This window comes from Monodon monoceros, unplaced genomic scaffold, assembly GCF_005190385.1.
Source record: "Monodon monoceros isolate NGI ecotype Baffin Bay Population unplaced genomic scaffold, NGI_Narwhal_1 Super_Scaffold_7, whole genome shotgun sequence".
NCBI classification, from domain to species: Eukaryota; Metazoa; Chordata; class Mammalia; order Artiodactyla; family Monodontidae; genus Monodon; species Monodon monoceros.
In genome coordinates this window covers 54,203,937-54,227,051 of record NW_021703784.1, presented here as the reverse complement: position 1 = coordinate 54,227,051, position 23,115 = coordinate 54,203,937, and the positions used below count along the sequence as shown (strand labels likewise).

Here is a 23,115-nt window from a genome sequence, read left to right as displayed (position 1 = left end):
GCTAAGTTGCTTATGACCATGATTTAGATGCTTAGCTTGGTCCAGATGGAAGATTCCACTGGGTTAACTACAGAGGGACTTCTGTCAGAGGACAGTTTATTCCTGCTTTTGGCCAATAGATACCAGTCTAGTATTTCGCCTAGGCTAGGCAAAGAGAAATATTTGGGACTAAGACTAAATTAATGACAATGATTTGTTACTTTCATTTTTACTTCTTTGAGCTAGTGAAAAAAAATCAAATAAATAACAGATTCATTTATAGTTCTGAAGGCAGTTGTTAAGAGGTTAAGAGATTTGGAGTTAGCCAAACCTAGGCTTTGTCTCTGAGTATCGTAATTGTTTGACTTTGGCTAACTTATTCGACTTCTCTCATCCTTAATTTCCTCATTTGTACGTTGGGGATGATGATCTCTACCAGTGAATTTGTTGAGTAACTAACTGGTAGCTGTTGAAAGTGCTTAGAACAGTGCCTGGCACATAGGAAGTCCTCAATAATTTTTTTTTCTTACTGTTACTACTCTTTGTACTTAACTATCTAGGTTTGGTAGGGTCCCTACTTTGCTAGAAAAAAAATGCTATACTTCATTGTAGTTGATCTCTAGTAGCTTCCTAGGCATCACAGTCTTTACAATGTTGGTAGGGGTCTAGTATTAGATTTTTTCATCACGTGGGAGAACATAGATTGTTCCTAGCCTTAGTTCACATAGTAAGCCAAAAGTAAAGCCAGGATTAGAATTCAGATTTTCAGAATGCTTTATCTTTTGGTTTGTAATTTCATGGAACTTGATATTAAAAGAGGGGAGTGCCATGTACTCTAGGTCCTATGGTCACATAGATCTAAGAATAGTGTGTGTGAGTACTAGCTGCTATATACATCTAATAGCAACAGTTTGACACAGGAAATGATAGTCAAACAAGCAGATCAGAGTATAAGACCATCAGCTTAACCACATAATGTACATGTACCTGTACTCATAACTTGCTTACCTGTGTATGCGTAAACACACACACACACACACCGGAAGAGCTTTTTCAAAAAATAGCCTGCTAGTTGGTTTTGATTGGTTTTGAATGGTCTTTAATTATACTTGGACAGGCCCCATTGAGCTACTTAATAGAAGGGCATGCCCACTTGCAAACTAGCAGCTCTTGGCAAATGAACTAGAGCTCTTTCCAGAGATGCTGCTGTGAAGGGTGTACATGTATTAAAATAAGTAATCACATGATTGGCAGACGCTCCATGTTTCCCTTAGATAACTGCGGCAGATATTTAAACATGTGAATTTTGTAATCATTTAGCTCTCAATTCACAGTGATTACCTTTTTGCCAGCTCACCTGGGTGCTTTGTTTTTACTGGCTGCTAAGTTTAGATGGCCACATATTTAGGTGAGGATGACTAAAAAGAAAAACTGATAAGGTGAAAAAATTTCAAATCCTTTACTTTTTATGGATTTTAATTTTTTAAATTTTAATAGTTTAGTAAAATGACTGTATTTGAATTTAATTTAGTTAAGCTCAAGTATTGACTCCATAACTGACCAGAAAATGGTACTTAAGAATAAAGCAGATGAAAATGGTGAAAAGTTAATGGGCTTAAACTATCTAGTTAATAGACTAAAGTGATATTAGTAACATGCTGACGTGGGAGAAGTCCTAAGTTTTTTCTTTGTATTTTCCCATGTAACCTCAGAAAGAATGTTAATATCTCTGCTGATTTCATCTTTTGCCCATACTGTTTCACAGAGGCCTTCTGCTATATATCCTTATAATTTCATGTTTGGGGAACTGAGGTAGTTTATTTTGTATGTGAACATTTAGCTATTGGTAAAATGCACAGTAATTTTTTTATTACACATATGTTCATTTCAGATAAACTGTCAATAAAGATGAATGTTGGGGGGACAAGACCTATAGTCCCAACACTTAGAGATAACCATTGTTAGCATTTTAGTATATATTCTTCTATAATTTTTGACTCTTATTTTATATACATATTCTATGAATGAGACAGTATAATAAGTATTCTTACATAAGGTGATTTTTTAAATTCACTCACCAAGAAGTATTTAATGCCTTCATAGGACAGAAGGTTGGTCAGAGGACTTCTGAGATCATTTCAACTAGGTCTAAGATTTTTGATCACCTGGAAACATTGTACTTTGTTGCAGAGTTTACAGCCCTTTGCCCATCATCCTGGTAAAACCTTTCTGTGATTTTCAGTGAAAAAATGCATATAAATCTCATATATTTACTGACTTCAATTTAGGGAGAAAAGACTATTCAGACGGTACCAACAGGAGCAAAGCCAGCTATTATCACTGCTACAAGACCCATCACCAAAATGATTGTAACTCAGCCAAAAGGAATAGGTTCCACAGTTCAACCAGCAGCTAAAATCATCCCAACAAAAATTGTTTATGGGCAGCAAGGGAAAACACAGGTATGCTAAGATATGGTGATTTTTCTTGACTCTGGTATATTTCAAATTCCTAGAAAAGATCAGTAATATTTAAAGAATCAGATTATTAAAAGTTATGATTGAATGTGTATAATCATCTGTTTTCAAAATAGTACTTAAAAAAACATACATCTTAAATATTTGTGTCATGTCATGAGCAAAGCTTAGAGAACAGAATCCCCTTTGGAGGACTTCCCTGGTGGCGCGGTGGATAATAATCCGCCTGCCAACGCAGGGGACACGGGTTTGATCCCTGGTCTGGGAAGATCCCACAGGCCGCGGAGCAACTAAGCCCGTGCGCCACAACTACTGAGCCTGCGCTGTAGAGCCCGTGAGCCACAACTACTGAAGCCGGTGCCCCACAATAAGAGAAGCCATTGCAAGTAGAAGCCCACGCACCGTAACGAGAGTGGCCTCCGCTCGCCACAACTAGAGAAAGCCTGTGCGCAGCAACGAAGACGCAACACAGCCAAAAAAATAAATAAAATTAAATCTTTGAAAAAAAAAAATCCCCTTGGAATAAAATTTGCTGAAGGTATATATTGTTTTTTGAGAAGAAGATGGTTGATGGTTATTCATAATCTCTCAAAAGTATTTTTTATAAGCTTATATGGCCTTTGAAAGCACTTTGGATATTATAAAATTTGATTTACTTGAAACCTAAATAATGGAGAAGCTGAAGATCCGTTCATTTTTCAACAAGTAAACGATAAGGGAGCTTTTCTGGAGATTTGTCTGGGAAATTGAGGCTCGGGATTTAATCCTGTGTTGCTGGGCTACTGTTTATTTTGCAGGTACTTTACTTTTCTGAGAATATCAAAGGAACTGATGTCAGCTTTGGTTGAGAAATGCTATCCTAGAATTTTTGTAAAAGCTACTAATTTACCTATAAACTAATAATTTGCCTTTAGAATCAGTTCCCTCAGTATTATAGCCAAATAGTTTACATATCTAAACAATAAGTTTTGTGATTTTCTAATAAGTTCAAATTGCCTTTAAATTTCAACTGTAACAGTTTCATTTGCTCTGTCATCTAAGTCATAACCCATGTTTTCATTCTTGAATTTTTGGAAATGGTGACTTAAAGAGTCTGAAAAGGTTTAGAAACTTATATATGGGAGAAATAAAAAATAATTGTGGTGAAATAATATTTTTATTCCATGTACCCAATTGAAGTTAACTCCCAGAGTCCAGATTTTGAAGTGGAATGGTTCACTGTGAAACTTTTCTCCCATTTCACTTGTTGTAGTGTCTGTGGTTTTGACCTTTGCCAAGAGTTGATCTATCGCATGTTCCTTATCGATTCTAATAGTTGTCTAAATTAGTGTTCCTCTGGGGATTTCTTCAAAGATGACTTAGGTCCTTAGCAATTTTACTTTGTGCAGTTGTGTTAATTAGGAATTTCATTTGGTTGCTAAAGAAAAGAAACCTGAAGAACAGTGGCTTAAACAAATTAGGGTTTTATTTTTATTATGTTGATAAATATTCAGAGGAAGGAAATCCTGGACTGTTATTGTGACTCAAAAATTCCCCTGGGAATCTAGTCTCCTTGTGTCTTTCTGTTCTGCCATCCTTAGTTTGTGACTATCTTTCTACTGTATAGCCTACAGACTGTAAAATGACTCCTGAAGTCAAGAAGAAACTTGAAAACAAGAGGCTCTTGTTAGAATCATAGCTGTTGTAATGTAGCATGTACCGCTTGAAATTTTGTATGTGGCCTGCTATAATCTGTTCATAGATTGAATTAGTCTTTGATGAACAGTGCTGTGCCCAAAGTATAATAAATGTACAGAGTACCGATTTCTGTGTCAGGAAAATATTTGTTTCATCATGACCTAGAAGTTAAGCATTTTTTAAATGCTCTTAATTTTTTACTGGTTGTATTTTTGCTTGTGTTCTAGGTTCTTATTAAACCTAAACCAGTGACGTTTCAAGCTACAGTTGTTAGTGAACAAACAAGGCAGCTGGTCACGGAAACATTACAGCAGGCATCCAGGGTGGCAGAGGCTGGTAATTCATCTATTCAGGAGGGAAAAGAAGAACCACAGAGTTATACAGATAGTAGTTCCTCTTCTACGGAGTCCTCCCAAAGTTCCCAAGGTAAGATCCATTTTACTTCTGATTTATGTAATTACTGCTGACATAGTGCCCTAGTCCTAAAATAGTTGAATCTAGGGATCTCAAACAAACATGTATGCTTTGACTTGTTAGTTCTTTTGATTTTATTGTCTTTTGTTTGATATGTAATCAGTGAGCTGAAGTTTTGTTTTTGGTGAGGCTTATTACCATTCTTTCCTGCCTGGCATATGTTCATCAAGTAATTGGTAAATTTTAGATGATGATTTTGGCAGGTAGGTATTATCAAACTGGATAGAGCTGTGATTCCTTCTGTTTGCTTTGAGTAAGTAGGAGAATTATGCAAGAAAGTGAATTTACCTTTTGAAATGGTTGTTGCTGAATCTTGAGAAAGGATCAAGGTGGTCAGAGATGGGGCCGTAAGTGGGCTGTAAGTGGGTGATCATACATTGCAGTTTGCATGGGACAAGTCTTGGTTTATTTCTGTTCTAGAATAATTATTAATAGCATTCGCTTTCACTCTCAAAAGTGTTCCAGTTTAGATGATAATTATATGGTTGTCCTAATTATAAGGAAGGTGCTATGAAGCCAGACTCCATAATAGGGAAAATCATTATCCTTAGTGCTATTTTAATTATGTTGTTCTAGGAAGTCACTTGAAATAGACTCATGATCATAAGCTTTGAGACTTTCTACAAATCTAGTACCCATGTCTGTCAGTTACCTTAACCACCCATATTGTCAGGTAGTATATTTATACCTGTACTTAGAAGCTCTGATATATCCAAACAAAACTGTTTATCTTCTCTTGATCATTCCTCACTCACTCCATTTCCTCTCCTCACCTCTCCATTATTGTCTCTGGAATGCTTTCTTGGCACCTTCACTTTTCTAATACAGCTTCTTCATATTGTGCAGGAATTATTATTTTAACTCTTCAGTGGAATCTTCCTAGATTAGTCTTACTAATGGTTCACATTGCTGATTATTCCATTAATTCAATTTGACATTTATTTATTAGTTTATATTATGTATTAAACTTCATGAGAAAGCTTCATGAAGGAGGTAGCATTTGAAATGGTCTTTGAAAACTCATCAATTAAAAATTAAAATGTTGATTTTAACAAACAATATGGCACTCATTTTAGAAAATGGATAATTTTCTTCTACATATTATCAATAATAGTAATATTTTCTGAATCAATTTGCTAAGATTTAATTTATTATTCTGTATTGATTATGAATCAGTTTATGTCTAGTTATAGTAAGATGATGCTTATTCTCTATTTCTTTTAGACTTACTGATTTGATATGTATAGATTCCATTCTTAGTTTAACTCATCAGATGTTTTTTTTCCTCTTTTATTTTTAAGTCTGTAGTTATTTGAATAATACCAGCCTTTTTTTTCCCTTGAGAAATATTTTCATAGTGGGCCAGTAAAATGTTTAGGTTATGAATTGTTGCTGAAATGGGGACCTGAACAGTAGATGTCTGTGTATACATAATCTCAGGTTATCTTTTGAAATTGCTAGTTTTTTCCCAAGAGAGCTATAAGCCAATCATTACTTCTCTAACATGCCATTTCATTAGTGAGCCTTCAATTTTCATTCTAAGAAAGGGACAAAAATTTGGCTATTTTTGGAACTGATTGAGTGTAAAGTTTTCTGCTCTTTGATCTGTTATTATACATGGCCTCATTTATTTTTGTTGTTTATCTTTCATTGCATATTACTTCTTTTTAAAATATTCTGTAATACAGAAAAAATTCACCATTCAAAGTAGGTATATGTAATATAGTTGCCTATAAAGCCAGTTTTTATAATCTGCATTTACTTCTCTCACCATATCCTTGTATAGTTCCTTCGTACATTCTCACAAAGACAAGGGACTGGGAATATATATGTTATTATTTAAGAGAAAGGGATAAAGGGCTTTTTTGGGGGTTTTTTTGGCCACACCTCAGGGCATGTGGGATCTTAGCTCCTCGACCGGGGATCAAACCCACGCCCCCTGCCGTGGAAATGCATAATCTTAACCACTGGACCGCCAGGGAAAGGGATAAAGGTTTTGATCAGTCTAAGACTCATGTTTGGTTTTCAAGGTATAAGAGGGTCATACTTAACGGGGAATAGAAGCACTATATAAGAGTCCATTCTTTCTTTATATCGCTTTTGTAGTTTTTAGTGCACCTCTTTTTAGTAACTTTTAATGTAATTTCAAACTTACAAAAAGTTGCAAGAAGATTAAAAAGAACTCCTGTGGGCTTCCCTGGTGGCGCAGTGGTTGAGAGTCCGCCTGCCAATGCAAGGGACACGGGTTCGTGCCCCGGTCCGGGAGGATCCCACATGCCGCGGAGCAGCTGGGCCCGTGAGCCATGGCCGCTGAGCCTGTGCGTCTGGAGCCTGTGCTCCGCAATGGGAGAGGCCACAACAGTGAGAGGCCCATGTACCGAAAAAAAAAAAAACCTCCTGTGTATATTCTTTACCTAGATTCACCACTTATTTATATTTTGCCCTATTTGCTTTGTTGTTGATTCTCTTTCTGTCCTCCCTGTGTCTATAATTTTTAAATTTTTTAACCATTTGAGAGCAAGTTGTAGATATTATGTCCTTTACCTCTAAATACTTACATTTGTAGGTTTATATTTATTAAGGGTTAGTCTATTCATAACTAAAATACAGTTATCAAAATCAAGACATATGAAGTTACAGTTCTGTAATCTACAATCCACTCAAATGTCATCAGCTGTCCAATCATGTTCTTTGTAGTTTTACCACCACCCGCCCCCCCCACCAGTCCACAATCCAAATTACATTTAGTTGCATTTAATTGTCATGGCTCTTTTTTTCCCTTAAATTTGGATAATCCTCCAGCCTTTCTTTGTGTTTCTTGATCTTGACATTTTTGAAGGAAATAATCAGTTACTTTTTAGAATAGTCTTCAATTTGGTATTGTCCGATGTTTCTTTATCATTTGATTCAGCAGGAATTCCACAGATGTGATATATCCTTAGCTTTGTCTTATCAGGAGGCACTGATGTCAGTTTGTCCCAATATTGATGACGTTAATGTAGATCTCTTGGTTAATTAAGATGATGTCTTCCCGTTCTTTTTGCATTATGAAGTTACCGTATTTCCCTCTGAGATTAATGGTAATTTATGGGAGATGCTTTGAGACTATATAAATATCATATTCCTCATAAAACATTTATCTACTAGTTTAAGCATCCATTGATAATTTTCTAAAGCCCATTATTTGTTAGATAGTTGGCATTCTACCGTAATAATGAATCAACTTTGCTTGACTTCATATCCTTTTTCTGGTGACTTCCTTTACACCAGTCTTAGAATAAGGATGTCTTTTATGCCAAGGAATTTCTTGATTCTACTTGTGGTTTCGAAACTTTCCCCACCATTCCCCACCCGCAAGGAGGAGCAATTTAGGCCTTATACCTTATTTCTTTCTTCTTTTTTTCTTTTTATACCTTATTTCTGAACTATCTCCTCACAGTCTAGAATAGAGACCTTCACCTTCACCTTGTTGTGGCACTTTCCTTGATCACCCTAGGAGGGTTCATCACTCCTTCTATATACTACGCTTCCGAAGTTGCTTTGTACTGCCAGCTATTTTATCATTGATCATTTTATTTTGTACGTTTTTTTGTTTGTTTAATATAATTATTTTCCTTTCCACTAGGCTACTAGCTTCTCAAAGGCAAGGATCATATTCATCTCTATATATTCAATAATTAGCGAAGAGGTTAGCTAGCTCTAAGTAGACACCCAGTAAAAGTCCCTGAATGAACAAACAGCAGAACAGCAACCATAATAACTGTGGTACGGAGTTAAACTTCAGCCTTATAAACTAATTTCTGTTGCCTGAGTCCAAAACATTTTTTCCTTTTTGGCGTTTCCCCTAACCTAGTGGGTGGGCCTTTTAAGCTGTATACCCCTGAAGTATTTTTACATACTGATAGCTAGATGACCAACCCTAATAGTTCAAGGTCATACTTGCCTAGATCACTTACTGAAGATTGGACCATATGCCTTCCACAGCTCCTGAGCTTTCCTTCCTATTTGGATCTTCTTATTTTCCCTTTCTCACTTGGGAATAGGGTTATTGGGCTTATTGGGTTATAGATTTTTTTAAAAAAAGAAAGAAAAAATGTTAAAAGTTTTCTTTATTTATATTCTCTTTATTTCCAAAAGGTTTTAAGGTAGATTAGCTAGAATATAAGATTATGTGAAGTAAAATGGAAGAGAAAAAGGAGACAAAACCAAGGGTAAGGATTTAAGATGGAACATGGCATGAGGCAAATATAAAAATGCATCCTGTAAAGACATTGCTTTAAGTAGGCCACAACTTGGTTTCTAGGATGGTTTTTCCAGAAGCTTCATGATCTTGGTAGGTCATGGTGAGAGTCAGGAATAAATCGAGGTTAAGCAAAACATACTATATATGCAGAACTTTTCAGAGCCATTATATGCTAATATATGTTGTGAAAGATGAAGGATATAATGTAAAATGCCCCCAACTTTTTTGACCATGGAACCCTTCTTTTGCAGGACATCTTTTTAAAAAAAATTTATTTATTTACTTTTGGCTGTGTTGGGTCTGTTGCTGCTCACGGGCTTTCTCTAGTTGCGATGAGTGGGAGCTACTCTTCATTGTGGTGCGCACGCTTCTCATCGTAGTGGCTTTTCTTGTGGCGGAGTACGGGCTGTAGGCATGCGGGCTCAGTAGTTGTGGCTCGTGGGCTCTAGAGCACAGGGTCAGTAGTTGTGGAGCAGGGGCTTAGTTGCTCTGCGGCATGTGGGATCTTCCCGGACCAGGGCTCGAACCCGTGTCCCCTGCATCGGCAGGCAGATTCTTAACCACTGCGCCACCAGGGAAGTCCCTTTTGCAGAACATCTTGAGGAGTTAATGTTCTCTGGAACATGTGGGGCAAAGCTGTATAAGCAGTTAAATACTGTGAAGACCTTGGGCTTTATGACAGTACTTCAGAGGGAAGGTACCTATTACATCATGGAAGGGATATAGACATCTTGGGTTTAGTTTAGAAGAGATAGTTTAGATGCATAAGGCATCTGGGAATCATTTTATATGAAGAATGGTAGGTGGAGAAAGGACATTTATCATGGAGAAGAGAAGATGAAAATTGGGTGGGGTTGTGGGGGACACGGAACTGTTGTCAATTATCTTGAGGACTGTGACATGGAAGAGGGAAAAGAATTGGTCTTTGGTAGGTACATGGACAGAACTAGAACCATTGAGTAGCAATCAGAAGACCTGTTTCCACTCTATATAAGAAAATTTTCTAATTGTCCTAACAGTGCAAAGATGGAAAGAAACTGTCTTAGAAAACAGTGAGTTCTGTGGTGTGGGATTCCTAGATTGTCAGGGATATTTTGAAGATTTTAGCATAGGATTGATGATAGTATTACTTGATGATAGTTGGTGATATCATCGTCTATCAATGATCATACTGTCATTGATGATAGTGTACTTTTAGATTGTCTTTTCTAGCTGAGAGATCTTATGATTCTTTGCAAATGTGATATAGGCTTTTTATTGTAAAGACATAGGAGACATTCTTCCATAGAGATGCCTGAATCTGCCTTTGAATATAGCAATACAGTGTTTATCTCTAGTACCTAACATGTAGTAGATGCCCAATAAATATTTGTTAAATGACCTGTGGGGAAAGATATCTGAGGGTCAGTAGGCCATCATCCTCAAGAGACATAGGAAAGTCTAGATGGATGCACACTGCATAATCAAATGGAACTGTTAGATCAGGCTCCTGGTGTCTCAGTCATTGCACTCTGACCCCAGCATCAGACTTGGTAGGCAGTAGATTTATCTAGTCTAAGCATAAGCCAAAAGTAGAGAGGAAAATCACTCAAGGAATGTTTTTCACATTTAGGTTCACACCCTCATTCTGTGTCACAGCATTTGGGGTTGCTGCATTGGTGCTTTGTATGGTCAGCTACACTTTCTGAGTATGGGCAGAAAGAGAAAGACCAATCTCCCCAGTCCCTATGGGATGCTGTTATGTGGGGTGATGTCTCTGACAGGTGGTCCCATGTGGAAATTTGTTCTCCTTTTCCAGTCTTATTCTACCTTATCTCTCTACCGGTGCAGTTTTTGCTTTCTTCTGGGTATTCAGTGTGTGTATTTTACAGAGTTGGGTTGCAAAGTCATTCTTTGCTATAGGTCCTCTCACCTAGCCAGGGGTACTTATAGCATCATGAGAAATTCTTAAAATTGAGAACTTAGTTTATATAAAACTAATGATTCCCTAATATAATCAGTTCTCTTAAGTTTAAATTCTATATATCAACTTAGAATGAGTAAAGAAAAACTGTTATATGCCTCATGTGACATTTGATATTACTACAGGATATTGTCCTTCAGTCATCTAGATTTTTTTTGAAAGTTTAATGGAAATTATACATTCCTGGTGTGGCATATATTCTACCTAGTGTTTAGAGGCTAGGGTGGGGAGTGGAAATACAATTTGTTAATGGTAAATAAAAATTCCAGATATTTTGTATATTGATTTTGTTTTCTTTAGGAAGACAGTTTTTTTGTTTTTGTTTTTTTAAGAGTCTTTCCCCCCCCCCCCCGCTTTACCCTTTTGGACAACTTTGTGGTTTTCGAAAATACAAAGTTCATAGAAGGTTGAACTTAAGTTGTTTATTCTCGGTTTTAGGGCTGCATGAATTCTTTTCTGTGATGCTTTCATTGACCATTCCAATTCACAATAGTCTTTTTCTTTCTGTATAGTTGCCCTATTTGCCCTAATCATTTGACTTTATCCCAAAATACAAAGCTATATGTATATCTTTATTTTATGTCTCCTCCATTATAATCTAAACTTGGGAGTAAGAGTCATGCTTTTATAGCCTGTATAATTTCCTGTGTGGTATCTTGGACCAAGGAGTTTAGGAACTTAACAGTAGTCTAATACAACCTACTTATTCTGTAGATGGAAAACTCAATAAATAATTTGTTGTTTGATTTGATGTGTATTTAGTATTTACATGCATACTTATATAGCATGAATATAATACGCCTTGAGTTAGGGCTATAATTTATTTGGAAACTAACAAAAAGGCTTAGAACTTTTCAACCCACAACCAGAACAACAACAACAAAATAAAACACTTCTATTGTCCTTCATAGTTTATAAAGCTCTTTTATGTACGTCATTTCATTATATCCTTAGAAATCCTGTGAGGTAGAGAGGTAATTTTAGTGTTGCCATTTTAGAAATAATGATACTAAGACCCAGAGAATTAACTTGCTGATAATTGGTAGAGCTAGGACTGTAACATAAGCCTTTGAACTCCAAATGTTATACGTGTCATATCATGCTACTTCTAGATCATTTATCCATTCTTGTTGTCATGGACAGGATTTCCTTTCAGTAGCTCAGCCATCCCATAAGTGTTCACTGAATGCTCAGGTTATAATACAGAACACATTTTTAGGTGCACTGGGGAAAACAAGACTCATACAGCGTTTTGTTCTTACTGTACACAAACATGCACCCACCCACACAAACGCACACCTATTTATTATAGCAATTATAACATTGAATTGTAATTTGTCTCTTTACATGTCTGTCTCTCCAACCAGATTGTGTGCTTCTTGAGCATCCTTTGATTATTCTGTGAGCTCCTTTATATCCTCAGTGCCAAATGTTGACTCAGGCACATAGGTGCCTAGTCTGTTGAATCAGTGAATGAATGAATAAGTGAATACAGACATGAAAGACATTATGCCCTCTGGGGGCTTACAGTCTTCTTGGGGAGATAAAGCATGAAGTTTATAGTAAAACAAAGATTAAAAAAAAAACAAATTGTTTTTTTTTAAGAGAAACTTTGTTTATAGGGTTTTTTTTTTTTAACTAATATAAAACAGATTCCCAGCCTGTAGTTCATGTAATTGCTTCCCGGCGTCAGGATTGGTCAGAACATGAGATTGCAATGGAGACTAGCCCCACCATAATTTATCAGGATGTATCCAGTGAATCACAATCAGCTACTTCAACAATCAAAGCTCTGTTAGAACTCCAACAGACAACAGGTATGAATTCACATGCTCAATTGAATGAAGCATGTTTTCTCTAGAGATGGGTTGTGCTAAAATACTACTACTGTTATATTTTCTTTGTTATTATTTGAGCACATTTCCCCCCTCTGGACTTGTCTATAATCATTGGTGCAGTCTGTTTACTTGTCAGTTCATTAAGATGTTCACAGGAGTACTGAAGGATAGACAGACTATAATCAGTAGAAAGAAGAAAAAAATGGCAGAGCTCTTTCTTCTCTGTCTCCTGCTTAAAATGGACAATCCTGTTGCCTTTTGTCACCAGAAAGGAGTAGGTCTATCAGTTCTAAGCACGGAGATAAATGCAGTACAGTTGCCAGTTCTATTCAAGAATAGTAGGAGGCAGATTGGAGGGCCCCTGCCATCCTCCTTGATATTGATGGGGCAGTTTTGTGGTCCTAAAATACCATTAATGGCCTTGCTAGCATTCTAATTTGTTTTTTTATCTTCATACTTCTTTGTGTAATTTAACAACTTGAGCTTCCATGCAAAGCTATTCTTATTTAACAAGATCCAATCAGTATTTCTAGTTACTAAATATCTTTGATAAACTCTAGGCAAAACTGTGTTAGTTATACTGACTTTTTTATTATAATAGGTCAAATATTGTCAGAGTATTTAAGGGACCTTAGCGATGATCTCATCCAACCGTTTCATTATGGATAAATAAACCGAGACCTAGAGAGGTTACCCAGTTGGTTAGTGGCAGAGTGAGAGTCCATGTCTTTTGATTCCTAGTTCAATGTCCTCTCTATTTGTGGGGTGACTTTTGTATTCCTTTGGTTTTGTTTTGCTTTCTTTTGTTTAAATTATTATCTTGATTTTGTTACATTATATGCTTGGTGAGAATAATCTGAATGATCACGCAGTGTACTTAATTACTGGTTACTATTTGTTTGTAACATCCACTCTACACTACCCAAAGAATACTAGCTTTTATTGTAAGTCTTTGGTTAATCTTTCTATTGGTGTTATTTTTGGCTTTAGGCATTTCCTCAGCTCCTTATCTTTTACATACTCAGCTATTTCCATTAAAGCCTTATAGAGGGTAGAAACCAAGTGATTTTGTAGAAAAAGTGACAATATAGAAAGTTATTCTATCCATGGAAACCATTCTTGACTCCAGACCATTCCATTGACATTTTTGCAGGAACAGAGAGGCCATATTTTCCTGACACTGAAAATTTTTATTCTTTAAGAGTCACTAAAAATATTGTAACATTTCTTTGGAGATTATCTTGAATTTTTAATAGATCAAATTAAACTGGTCACTATTCACTGTGTTGTGCTCTTCTGGGCAGATGTGCCCTAGAGCAAATCATGCTGTGTACTGCTTACTCACCCTTTGTTTTCAGGTTGGTGAACTCCACAATACCAGGTACTGCCTTGAAGAAGGGTAAAGGAAATGTTCTAAGGGGAGTATGTACAGGGGAAACAGATGCAATTGTTTGGCCTGGGGAAACAGATGCAATTGTTTGGCCTAGTGATAATAGGGGCGGATTTTAGTCTGATTGCATATGAGTTCTTGCTAGGCTACTGGGTATGGTTGCACAAGTTGTGCACTCTACAGCCATACATAGCAGTCTGCTTTTTTGTTTTCAATTCACTGACTCCTTAGTTACTGCCCATGTGGCACCCCAGAGGTCTTGTTCATTATTCCCAAGAACAACTCTGGTTTTAGTACTTGTTTGTAATAAAAGTTAATTTTTCCCCTGACTTTTTTATACAGTAAAGGAAAAATTGGAATCTAAACCAAGACAACCCACTATTGACTTGAGTCAAATGGCAGTGCCTATTCAGATGACCCAGGAAAAGAGACATTCTCCTGAGAGTCCATCAATTGCTGTGGTAGAGTCCGAACTAGTTGCTGAATACATCACTACTGGTAGGTGTCCTCTTAAAAAGCAGTATTAAGGTAGGAGAGCTACATTTCTGGATTTCATGAGATGGTTGTTTTGGGGAGAATATATTTTTTATATTTCTAGATCTCTTCCAGTTTTCTCTGAGAGCAAATTCACATTGTCCTTGGGATTTACCCTGTCTTTAATGACTAGGGGGAAAAAATCAATAGGTTGTTAGAAAGTTTGCTAGTAATATAAAACTGCAAGTTGGCCATAAATAACATCTGTGAACATAGGGCAATAGTTGCAGTGAGAGGATAGAATATCTTTTATATAAGAATAAATATTCATATGCATCTGGATTTTTTAGTTTTGGGGAAGGGGAGGTGGGTCAAGGGAGAAATAAGGTATAAAAGCCTCTTTCTTTTTTTAAATGTAAAGAAAATGTAAAGAAAAAATGTGGAAAATGTAAAAAAATTTTTTAAAATATAAAGAAAAAAATGTGGAAAATTTAAAATCCCTGTAAATACTTAGGAGTTCTGGTGGAAAGCACATTAGGTATTTGTTTAAAATGTGGTCTGGCAGCAAAACACTAATGAGGTTTTTGGATGGCATATGTAGAGAAGTGGAGCAGGAAGGATAATAGATTCTTTCATATTCTGGTGAGACCACACCTGGAATACTGCTTTCTGTTTTGGACACTTCATTACCTTGAGATTTGAAATAGTTCAGAGAGTAGTAATGTGAATAATTAGGGGTTAGGAGAGATAATTTATGAGGCAGTATGTAAAGAACACCTGTCTTAAGTTTTCTTTAGCAGTGATTAAAAAAGAACATAAAGTTACAAATATTTGAAGGATGTAAATAACAAAGTGGAAAAGGAATTCTTTGGCGTCATTTTAGGAGATATTGTTAAGATTAATGGGTTAAAATTGCCTAAAGGGAAAATCCAATTAAAGATTATGGAAAGCCATCTAGTATCTTTCTTTAGAGCTATTTAGCAAAAAGCAGAGCATAGTATGTTGGGGAAATCAATAATAACCTCTGGGGATAGACTAGATTATCAAACAGTAAATAGATGAAAAGACCTATGATTTCTTCCCTTACTTATCCTTTACAGAACGCACTGATGAGGGGACAGAGGTTGCTTTTCCCCTTCTAGGTAAGTGGTGTGCATCCATTTGTTGTATAACCTAAGGTAAAATATGATTGTTTGAGGGGGAACCACTTAAATGGATGCGCTCTACTCTGATCTGGTAGAGGAAAGGTAAGCTCTACTCAGTGAAAGGGAGAGAGACTTTCCTTTTGCAGAATACTAGGATTCTTTCTCAGAAATGAGCAGTTTGACATTGGAAAAATGAGTTGTTTAAAGAAATAAGTGACTGTTTTATGGTGTTTACATGGCCCAGTTAAGGTCACTTCAGCTGTTTTCCAAATATGCACTCTGTGACCTCCTTCCATAATCTCCTCGCATCATATCCTCAGCCTCACTGAGTTTTTTCTTTGACTTCAAAGCCAGCTTCCTGGCCCTGGCCTCTTGTATCATCCTGCAGTGGATATTATTTTTCTCTAACTTTTCTGCACTCTGGGGAATTACTATGAAGAGATTTATAGTATCTTGAATGAGGATCATTTTTAAATGGTTTTAGCTGATCATCTATTAAATCCAGTTCATTTCTTAATAAATTTAATGTAATAATTATGAAGATTAGTGTGGGCAACAGAAATCTGCCATATAATCTGATAATTTCATCAGAAATTATATTTATATACTATTTATTTTTCAAATGTCATTCATTTCTGATGATGCTTACATCAGTAAAAAACTTCATTAATTTGCTTGCTTAATTTTAATATTATTAGTATGATTTGTTTTTTCTCTTTTTCAATTATATTATAAATGATTCAATACTTATTTTAATATAAACCTTTTTTTCAGTGTGATTGAACACATATGAAAGATTTTATTAACACATATAATTTAAAATGTACATATAAAGCATATTGTGAAATACAGTAAGATACTGTAGTACATTTATAAAAGAATACTGCTGGTGCTACCTATAACCTCATATCACATGTAGGCATATGTATAGCAACAATAGAAAAACTGCATTTGTGAATTTAGATAGAATATGTTATAAAAATAAAGCTTGTTTATATTTCACTGGCTAGTTTTAAAGTTCTGTACTATAACACATAAATGGCACTTTTACACTGATTTTTGTAGTGTTCATCTTACCCTTGGTCACTCCACTATGACTTTTTTAAGTATGGAACCACTACTACTTGAAATTGTAGATCAAGACATATGAGAATTAGAACCACGGATTATTGAGAGAGTTTTGATATTCTCAAAATCCTTAGCTAATTTTACAGATTTGTTTTAATCTGTTCCTGATTCAAAAAGTTGATTTCCTAGTGACCATAAGCATTTTTAAAGGTCTGTAGAATAAGAAGTGATAATTGTTTATACTGTTTAAAAAGTTGAAATTGAGAAGACTTCCCTGGTGGCACAGTGGTTGAGAATCCGCCTGCCAATGCAGGGGACACGGGTTCGAGCCCTGGACCAGGAAGATCCCACGTCGTGGAGCAACTAAGGCCGTGCGCCAGAACTACTGAGCCCGCACGCCACAGCTACTGAAGCCTGCGCGCCTAGAGCCCATGCTCCGTAACAAGAGAAGCCATTGCAGTGAGAAGCCCACGCACTTCAACAGAGTAGCCCCCGCTCGTCACAACTAGAGAAAGCCTGCATACAGCAACCAGGACCCAACGCAGCCAAAAATAAATACATTTAAAAAAAAAGTTGAAATTGAGGCTGATTAAAAATGGTAGTTTGGCATCAACGTAGATGTATAGTTTTACATCTATATATAAATGTAAATATAAATGTATAGTTTACTCCATGGGACCTTGTAGCAAGAGACTAAGAGGTGGGGTTGTTTCCTAAACTATACTCTCACTCATTTGTGTCAGATGAGCTAAATTTGAATAGATGAAAGAAAGAACACTGACTTTTCTGTTATTTTGTTAACTTTATATTTTAGTACTTAACAATTTAAGGACCATTTTCAATTCATTACTTCATTTGGTCCTCTTCTAAAAAATAAGTTTTTATCCCAATAAAAAAACAAAAATAAAACAAACACAAATAAAACCTCTAAATTTTAGAGGTTAATAACATAGAGTTTAAGTGACTTCTTCAAATTCATATAGCTGGTTGGTGGCAGAGCGGGACAGAATCCAGTTGTGACTCTTGGTCCAGTTCTCTTTCTGCAGTATCACCTTGACCTCTTACATCTTTAGGGTATGAGACAGTGTCACTTTATATATAAAGGAGTGAATGCTTCTGGTTTTTGTATTGCATCTGGAACGGGGACCAAGAGATTAAAGAACTTGTACTGTCTCACTGTCCTTAAAGATATTAGTCTGGGATTTGATTGCAGAAACTGATTGTTGTTTTGTTACCTTACTGGGGTAAAGGTCACTGGAGAAAGAGTACAACTCACAAGAGGATATAACTTTAAGGGATTTGTTCCTCCTTTGTGATAATAGTTTTCACAGTGCTTCCACATATATTTCTCATCTCATCCTTCTAATAGCTCTGTTATTCCCGTTTTACAGATGAGGACACAGAGCCTCAGAGAAGCTAAGTGACTTTTTCAGAGTCACACAGCTCATAAGTGGGCAGACTCTGGTCTTCTGCCTCCTAGTACCACACTTTCTCTCTGTGATGCAATCTCACAGACGTTTGTTTCAAATGACTGCTGGTTACAGATGCTGTGGTGATTTCTGGAGAAATATCATCACCTTCTCTATTTTCAGTCAGCCATCGCTCCCAGCCCCAGCAGCCCTCCCAGCCTCAGCGGACCCTCCTCCAACACGTGGCTCAGTCACAGACCGCAACACAGACTTCGGTGGTGGTGAAGTCCATCCCAGCATCTTCCCCTGGAGCAATCACCCACATCATGCAGCAGGTTGTATCTCTTCTTTTTCCTCCTACCTTCTGTAACTGCCTCCTTCCTGAAATAAGGTTTAGTTTCATCTCCTTTTATAAGAGGGGAAATAACTGAGTTGAGGAGTGTTTGTATATAGTTCTTTCATCTGTGAGGAGTGAGTAAGGGAAATGAGCTGAGAGTCTTAGCACCAGAAAGTAATTAAGAAATAGTATTCTTGGATCTTCTGTGAACTCTTAACATTTCAAAAGGGTGAGGGTATCTAGATGAATCTATGACATCAGAATTGGTCACTGTTTCTGTGTATTTTATTGTTATGGAAGGATTTATCACTGAGGTAAGATTTTCAGATGAAACAGAATTTGGCTTGTTTAGCTGTTTGTTGCTGTTGCTGGGTTTTTCATTTGTTTTACTCTTTGCTTTTATAATGAATCCTTATGGAAACATTAAGTAGGTAAATAAATATTTGACTTCTTTCGTTTTTTAACATATTTATTGAATATTTTACTTCTTTTACTGTATGTGATCAATTGAGGAAGAGACTCACAGGAAGGAGAATGAATTAGTATGAAACAGAAAATCTGGTACCAAGGGTAATGGGGAAAAGGAAAAAATATATTGATGACATTGATTTTGTGCCAGATACTGTGCTTTGAGCTTTAAATACTTTAACTTGTTTAATTCTTGGTATGACCCTGCAAGGTGGGTGAATTATCTCTCTTACAAATGAGGAAACTCATGCTCATAGAGATTAAATAACCTATTCTGGGTGGCAGAGCCAGGATTTAAACCCAAAGCATCCTGCCTCTATTATAAAGTTATATCATAAATATCAGATTTAAGCATGACTTATTATTAGTAGCCACATAAATTATCATTACTCAGCTGGTAGAGGTTGACCCTAATTACAGGCAAACTACCGGAAAGGCAGTGAAGAAATTGTTGAATTAAAAACCTATATGCGTAAGGTCATTATGAGATAGGGCAGGGTTTCAGTTGAATCTCAAAAGTTTTAAAGTTTAGAGTAGATGTGTAGCCTTTGACAAGGCAGTGGGAAGGATGGGGTTGGGGTGGATCTTCTGTCACTGAGGGAAGCCAGATGGCCAGAGGTTTTGCTGGGTGTCCGCTCTCAGCCTGGAGTCTGGCCCTCGTCTGGCTGTCCTGACATTGACCTTCCTCAAGACACCCAGAGAGGTCGGACAGCTGACCCTAACCGTGTCACTGCCTCCTCCCAACACTATTATAACTGACACCAGGCCGTCTCCCTTTCTACTGATAGGAACACTCTTGTCCCCTCCCCGGTCTCCTTCCCTCCTGGGAGCCAGGTCTCTGGGGAGCCATTGCCTGGTGGGCCTAGAACCCAAGCAAAGAGCGAGGAGGGCTGGGGCAGTGAGCAGTTCATGCAGACCTTGGTATGAAGCCTGACAAACCGTCTCCACTCGGAGCCGAGAGGCCCTCTGTGGGGACTGGGATGGGCACGACCTTCAGATAACGCCTACCTTCTGGACCGTGCTGGATGGATGGGCACACGGCCAAAGTGGGCTTCTCTGAACCTTGGCTTTTCTCTGGCTGCCTCACTCCTGGGTTGCTGCGTTCTTCCTTTGGACAGGTGAAGAGCTCTGATGACCAGGCTGGAGAGCTGTGTCCTGAGCCAGGGAGCCTTTTCTTTTTCTGTGTCGTGCTGTGCTTGCAGGGCATCCTTATTTCTCTTACCTATAAGTTCTGGGCCCTCTAGGACTTTGCTTATTGCAGTGAGTTGGCCAGTTTTTGCAGTACTTAATGTTGAAGTACTAAGAGTTGAAATTATAAGAGTCTCAATCTAAGGCCCCCTTTAGGTTTAGAAACCTTGAGGTTTTTTGGTCTTTTTAGGTTCTCCCTTCTGAAATTTTTTTGAATGATTCTTGTAATCAAGTCTTTTCCAATTTGAGGAAAATGTAGCAATATAGGTGTTTTTCTTATTTCATTCTTACTTTGTGCCTTTTTTACTTAGGCATTAAGCAGTCACACTGCTTTTACCAAACACAGCGAGGAACTTGGAACTGAGGAGGGCGAGGTTGAAGAGATGGACACTTTAGACCCTCAGACAGGTCTGTTTTATCGATCTGCCCTGACTCAGTCACAGTCAGCTAAACAGCAGAAACTTAGCCAGCCACAGCTGGAACAGACTCAGCTGCAAGTGAAAACTCTGCAGTGCTTCCAGACTAAACAGAAGCAGACCATCCACCTGCAGGCAGACCAGCTCCAGCACAAACTCCCGCAAATGCCCCAGCTTTCCATCAGGCATCAAAAACTCACCCCTCTCCAGCAAGAACAAGCACAGCCCAAGCCAGATGTACAGCACACACAGCATCCCATGGTGGCCAAAGACAGGCAGCTTCCTACCTTAATGGCACAGCCCCCACAAACTGTAGTACAGGTGCTTGCAGTGAAAACCACGCAGCAGCTCCCCAAACTGCAGCAGGCTCCGAACCAACCAAAAATCTACGTGCAGCCCCAAACCCCCCAGAGCCAAATGCCGCTCCCAGCCTCGTCAGAGAAACAGCCGGCAAGCCAGGTAACGGAATATTGATAGCATGCAAAGTTAAACTTCTCTGTTCACGGAAAAAATGAGAACATCACGGTCCTTTCGTGATTAGCAGTGCATTCTCCTGGCAAGAGGAAACTCAAAAGCCTCATTACACTGGTATTACTTTACCCCATCAGAAGGTTGACATTAGGGAAGAAATGCACGCGTTAATATAGGAAGAAAAAAAAGCATAGCGCTCAGAACTTGATTTTCCAGGCAGTTTTTAATGAAATAACTTCAGCATTGATCAACAGTGCCTAGAAGCGATATCCCTAAATTATTTTTAATTTTTAGGTATAAAATATTTATTTCCATGCCTGTAAACTCTATTTCTGTGGCAATAATGCTAAGTAAAATATAGTCTTTTAAGGAGCTTCATTGACCATCTTCCTTTGTAGTTTTACATCATCACGATTTGGTTAATAAATTTATCTTCTAGATTTATCTTCTAGATTTTGGAGGAATTATCTGTGAATATTGAAAAAAAATTATATTATGGAAAATCAGTGGCTTTGAAGTGATGTATGTGTGCATTATAAATACATATATATAGAATATGTTTGTATAAATGTATTTTGAAGCAGAAGATTGAAAAAAAACCCTACTTTTTATTTTTAAAAGCTGAAGATTATGTGAAATAATTTGAGATCGGTTGAAGGTGTACTGTGTGGGGATGTAAATCCCAAAGGAAAACAAGGCTGCTGTGACTTTTTTTTCCTTTACTGTTATGAACCTTGGCTGGCTGAACAAAGGTTCTTTTGACCCCTCCTCTTTTACTAGGTTTCTGACAAGTAATCAGATACTTTCCCATCAGCCCTCTTCTTAAAACACCGAGCTTCAAAATATCTTCCTAGTATACCGCACGAATGTTTCTTTTGCCATATTGTCTGGGGTGTTTGATAGGTTTTCTCAAAGATATGTAGCTATAACACACACAACCCCAATTTGTTTTCAGGTGGAGCAGCCAGTTATAACCCAAGGATCCTCTGTTACAAAGATAACTTTTGAGGGGCGCCAGCCTCCCACAGTTACAAAGATAACTGGTGGCAGTTCTGTGCCTAAGTTGACATCACCAGTTACAAGCATATCTCCCATTCAGGCCTCTGAGAAGACAGCAGTGTCAGACATTTTGAAAATGTCTTTGATGGAAGCTCAGATTGATACAAATGTAGAGCATATGGTAGTGGATCCCCCAAAGAAGGCTCTTGCCACTAGTATGCTCACTGGTGAAGCAGGATCATTACCCTCCACCCATGTGGTGATGGCAGGGATGGCGAATTCCACTCCCCAGCAACAGAAATGTAGAGAGTCCTGTTCAAGTCCATCTGCTGTTGGCCCTCCCCTAACGACAAGGAAAATCGATGCACCAGGAGTGCCTACGACAGGCCAGTTCATGCGTATTCAGAATGTAGTCCAAAAGAAAGCTGAAGAGAGCCCAGCAGAAATTATCATCCAGGTAAGAATCGGAAGGAACACCAGAAATCTTGAGCATATTGGGGGTTGTGGGTTTGGTGTGTTTTGGGATGTCACAGGAAAAGTCAAGCCAAAATGGGAAAGAGATTTATCTTTGAGATGGCATATGACAAACTTGGTTTACTACCTGTTACAAATTTACAAATTTATACTTATTTTCTGAAACAGAGTCCTAGAAAATTGATAGGTATTGTCACAACAGCACACCTTAGAGGCAGTCAAGGGCCCTGGGCCCATGTGTCTGCTTGATTCATAGATGCAAGCCACACTTGCCAGTGTTGACTCAACAAGTCAACCTACAAGATCAGCAACTTCCCAGGTCAAACTTTGGGCTCCCCAGTCTTTGCCCAAAGAATATAAGTAGTTTGTACTTCTGGGATATAACTGGATTGTACTCCTATTTCAAGTTAGTTTCAGGGACCCTTTCCTTGCAGAAACACAGTTCTTGATCCAAATTTATGGTTTTCAGGACAATAAAACCTTAATTAACTGAAATGTCTGGAGAAACATGTTGTAAGAGAATGTTTCTTAGTAATTTAATTTTATGTCTAACCTGGGATTAACCGTAAAGCTTTGCTTTTTATTTCAATCATTGTGTTATTGAAAAATCTTATTATGGTTACTG

General features: G+C 37.5%; 1 protein-coding gene across 13 annotated transcripts in view; it reads left to right on the top strand.

The window, feature by feature from the left end:
• Positions 1-23,115, top strand: part of EMSY (EMSY transcriptional repressor, BRCA2 interacting) — an 82,167-nt gene that overhangs the window by 52,979 nt on the left and 6,073 nt on the right. For 6 of the 13 annotated variants that reach the window (XM_029208239.1, XM_029208238.1, XM_029208235.1 and 3 more), the window contains 8 exons: positions 2,268-2,441; positions 4,361-4,559; positions 12,466-12,630; positions 14,384-14,539; positions 15,616-15,657; positions 18,321-18,472; positions 20,442-21,005; positions 21,973-22,473. In XM_029208239.1, the coding sequence (XP_029064072.1) occupies positions 2,268-2,441; positions 4,361-4,559; positions 12,466-12,630; positions 14,384-14,539; positions 15,616-15,657; positions 18,321-18,472; positions 20,442-21,005; positions 21,973-22,473 (1,953 nt within the window). The remainder of the gene's footprint in view (positions 1-2,267; positions 2,442-4,360; positions 4,560-12,465; positions 12,631-14,383; positions 14,540-15,615; positions 15,658-18,320; positions 18,473-20,441; positions 21,006-21,972; positions 22,474-23,115) is intronic. The other 7 variants (XM_029208237.1, XM_029208248.1, XM_029208244.1 and 4 more) reach the window with 5 other exon arrangements.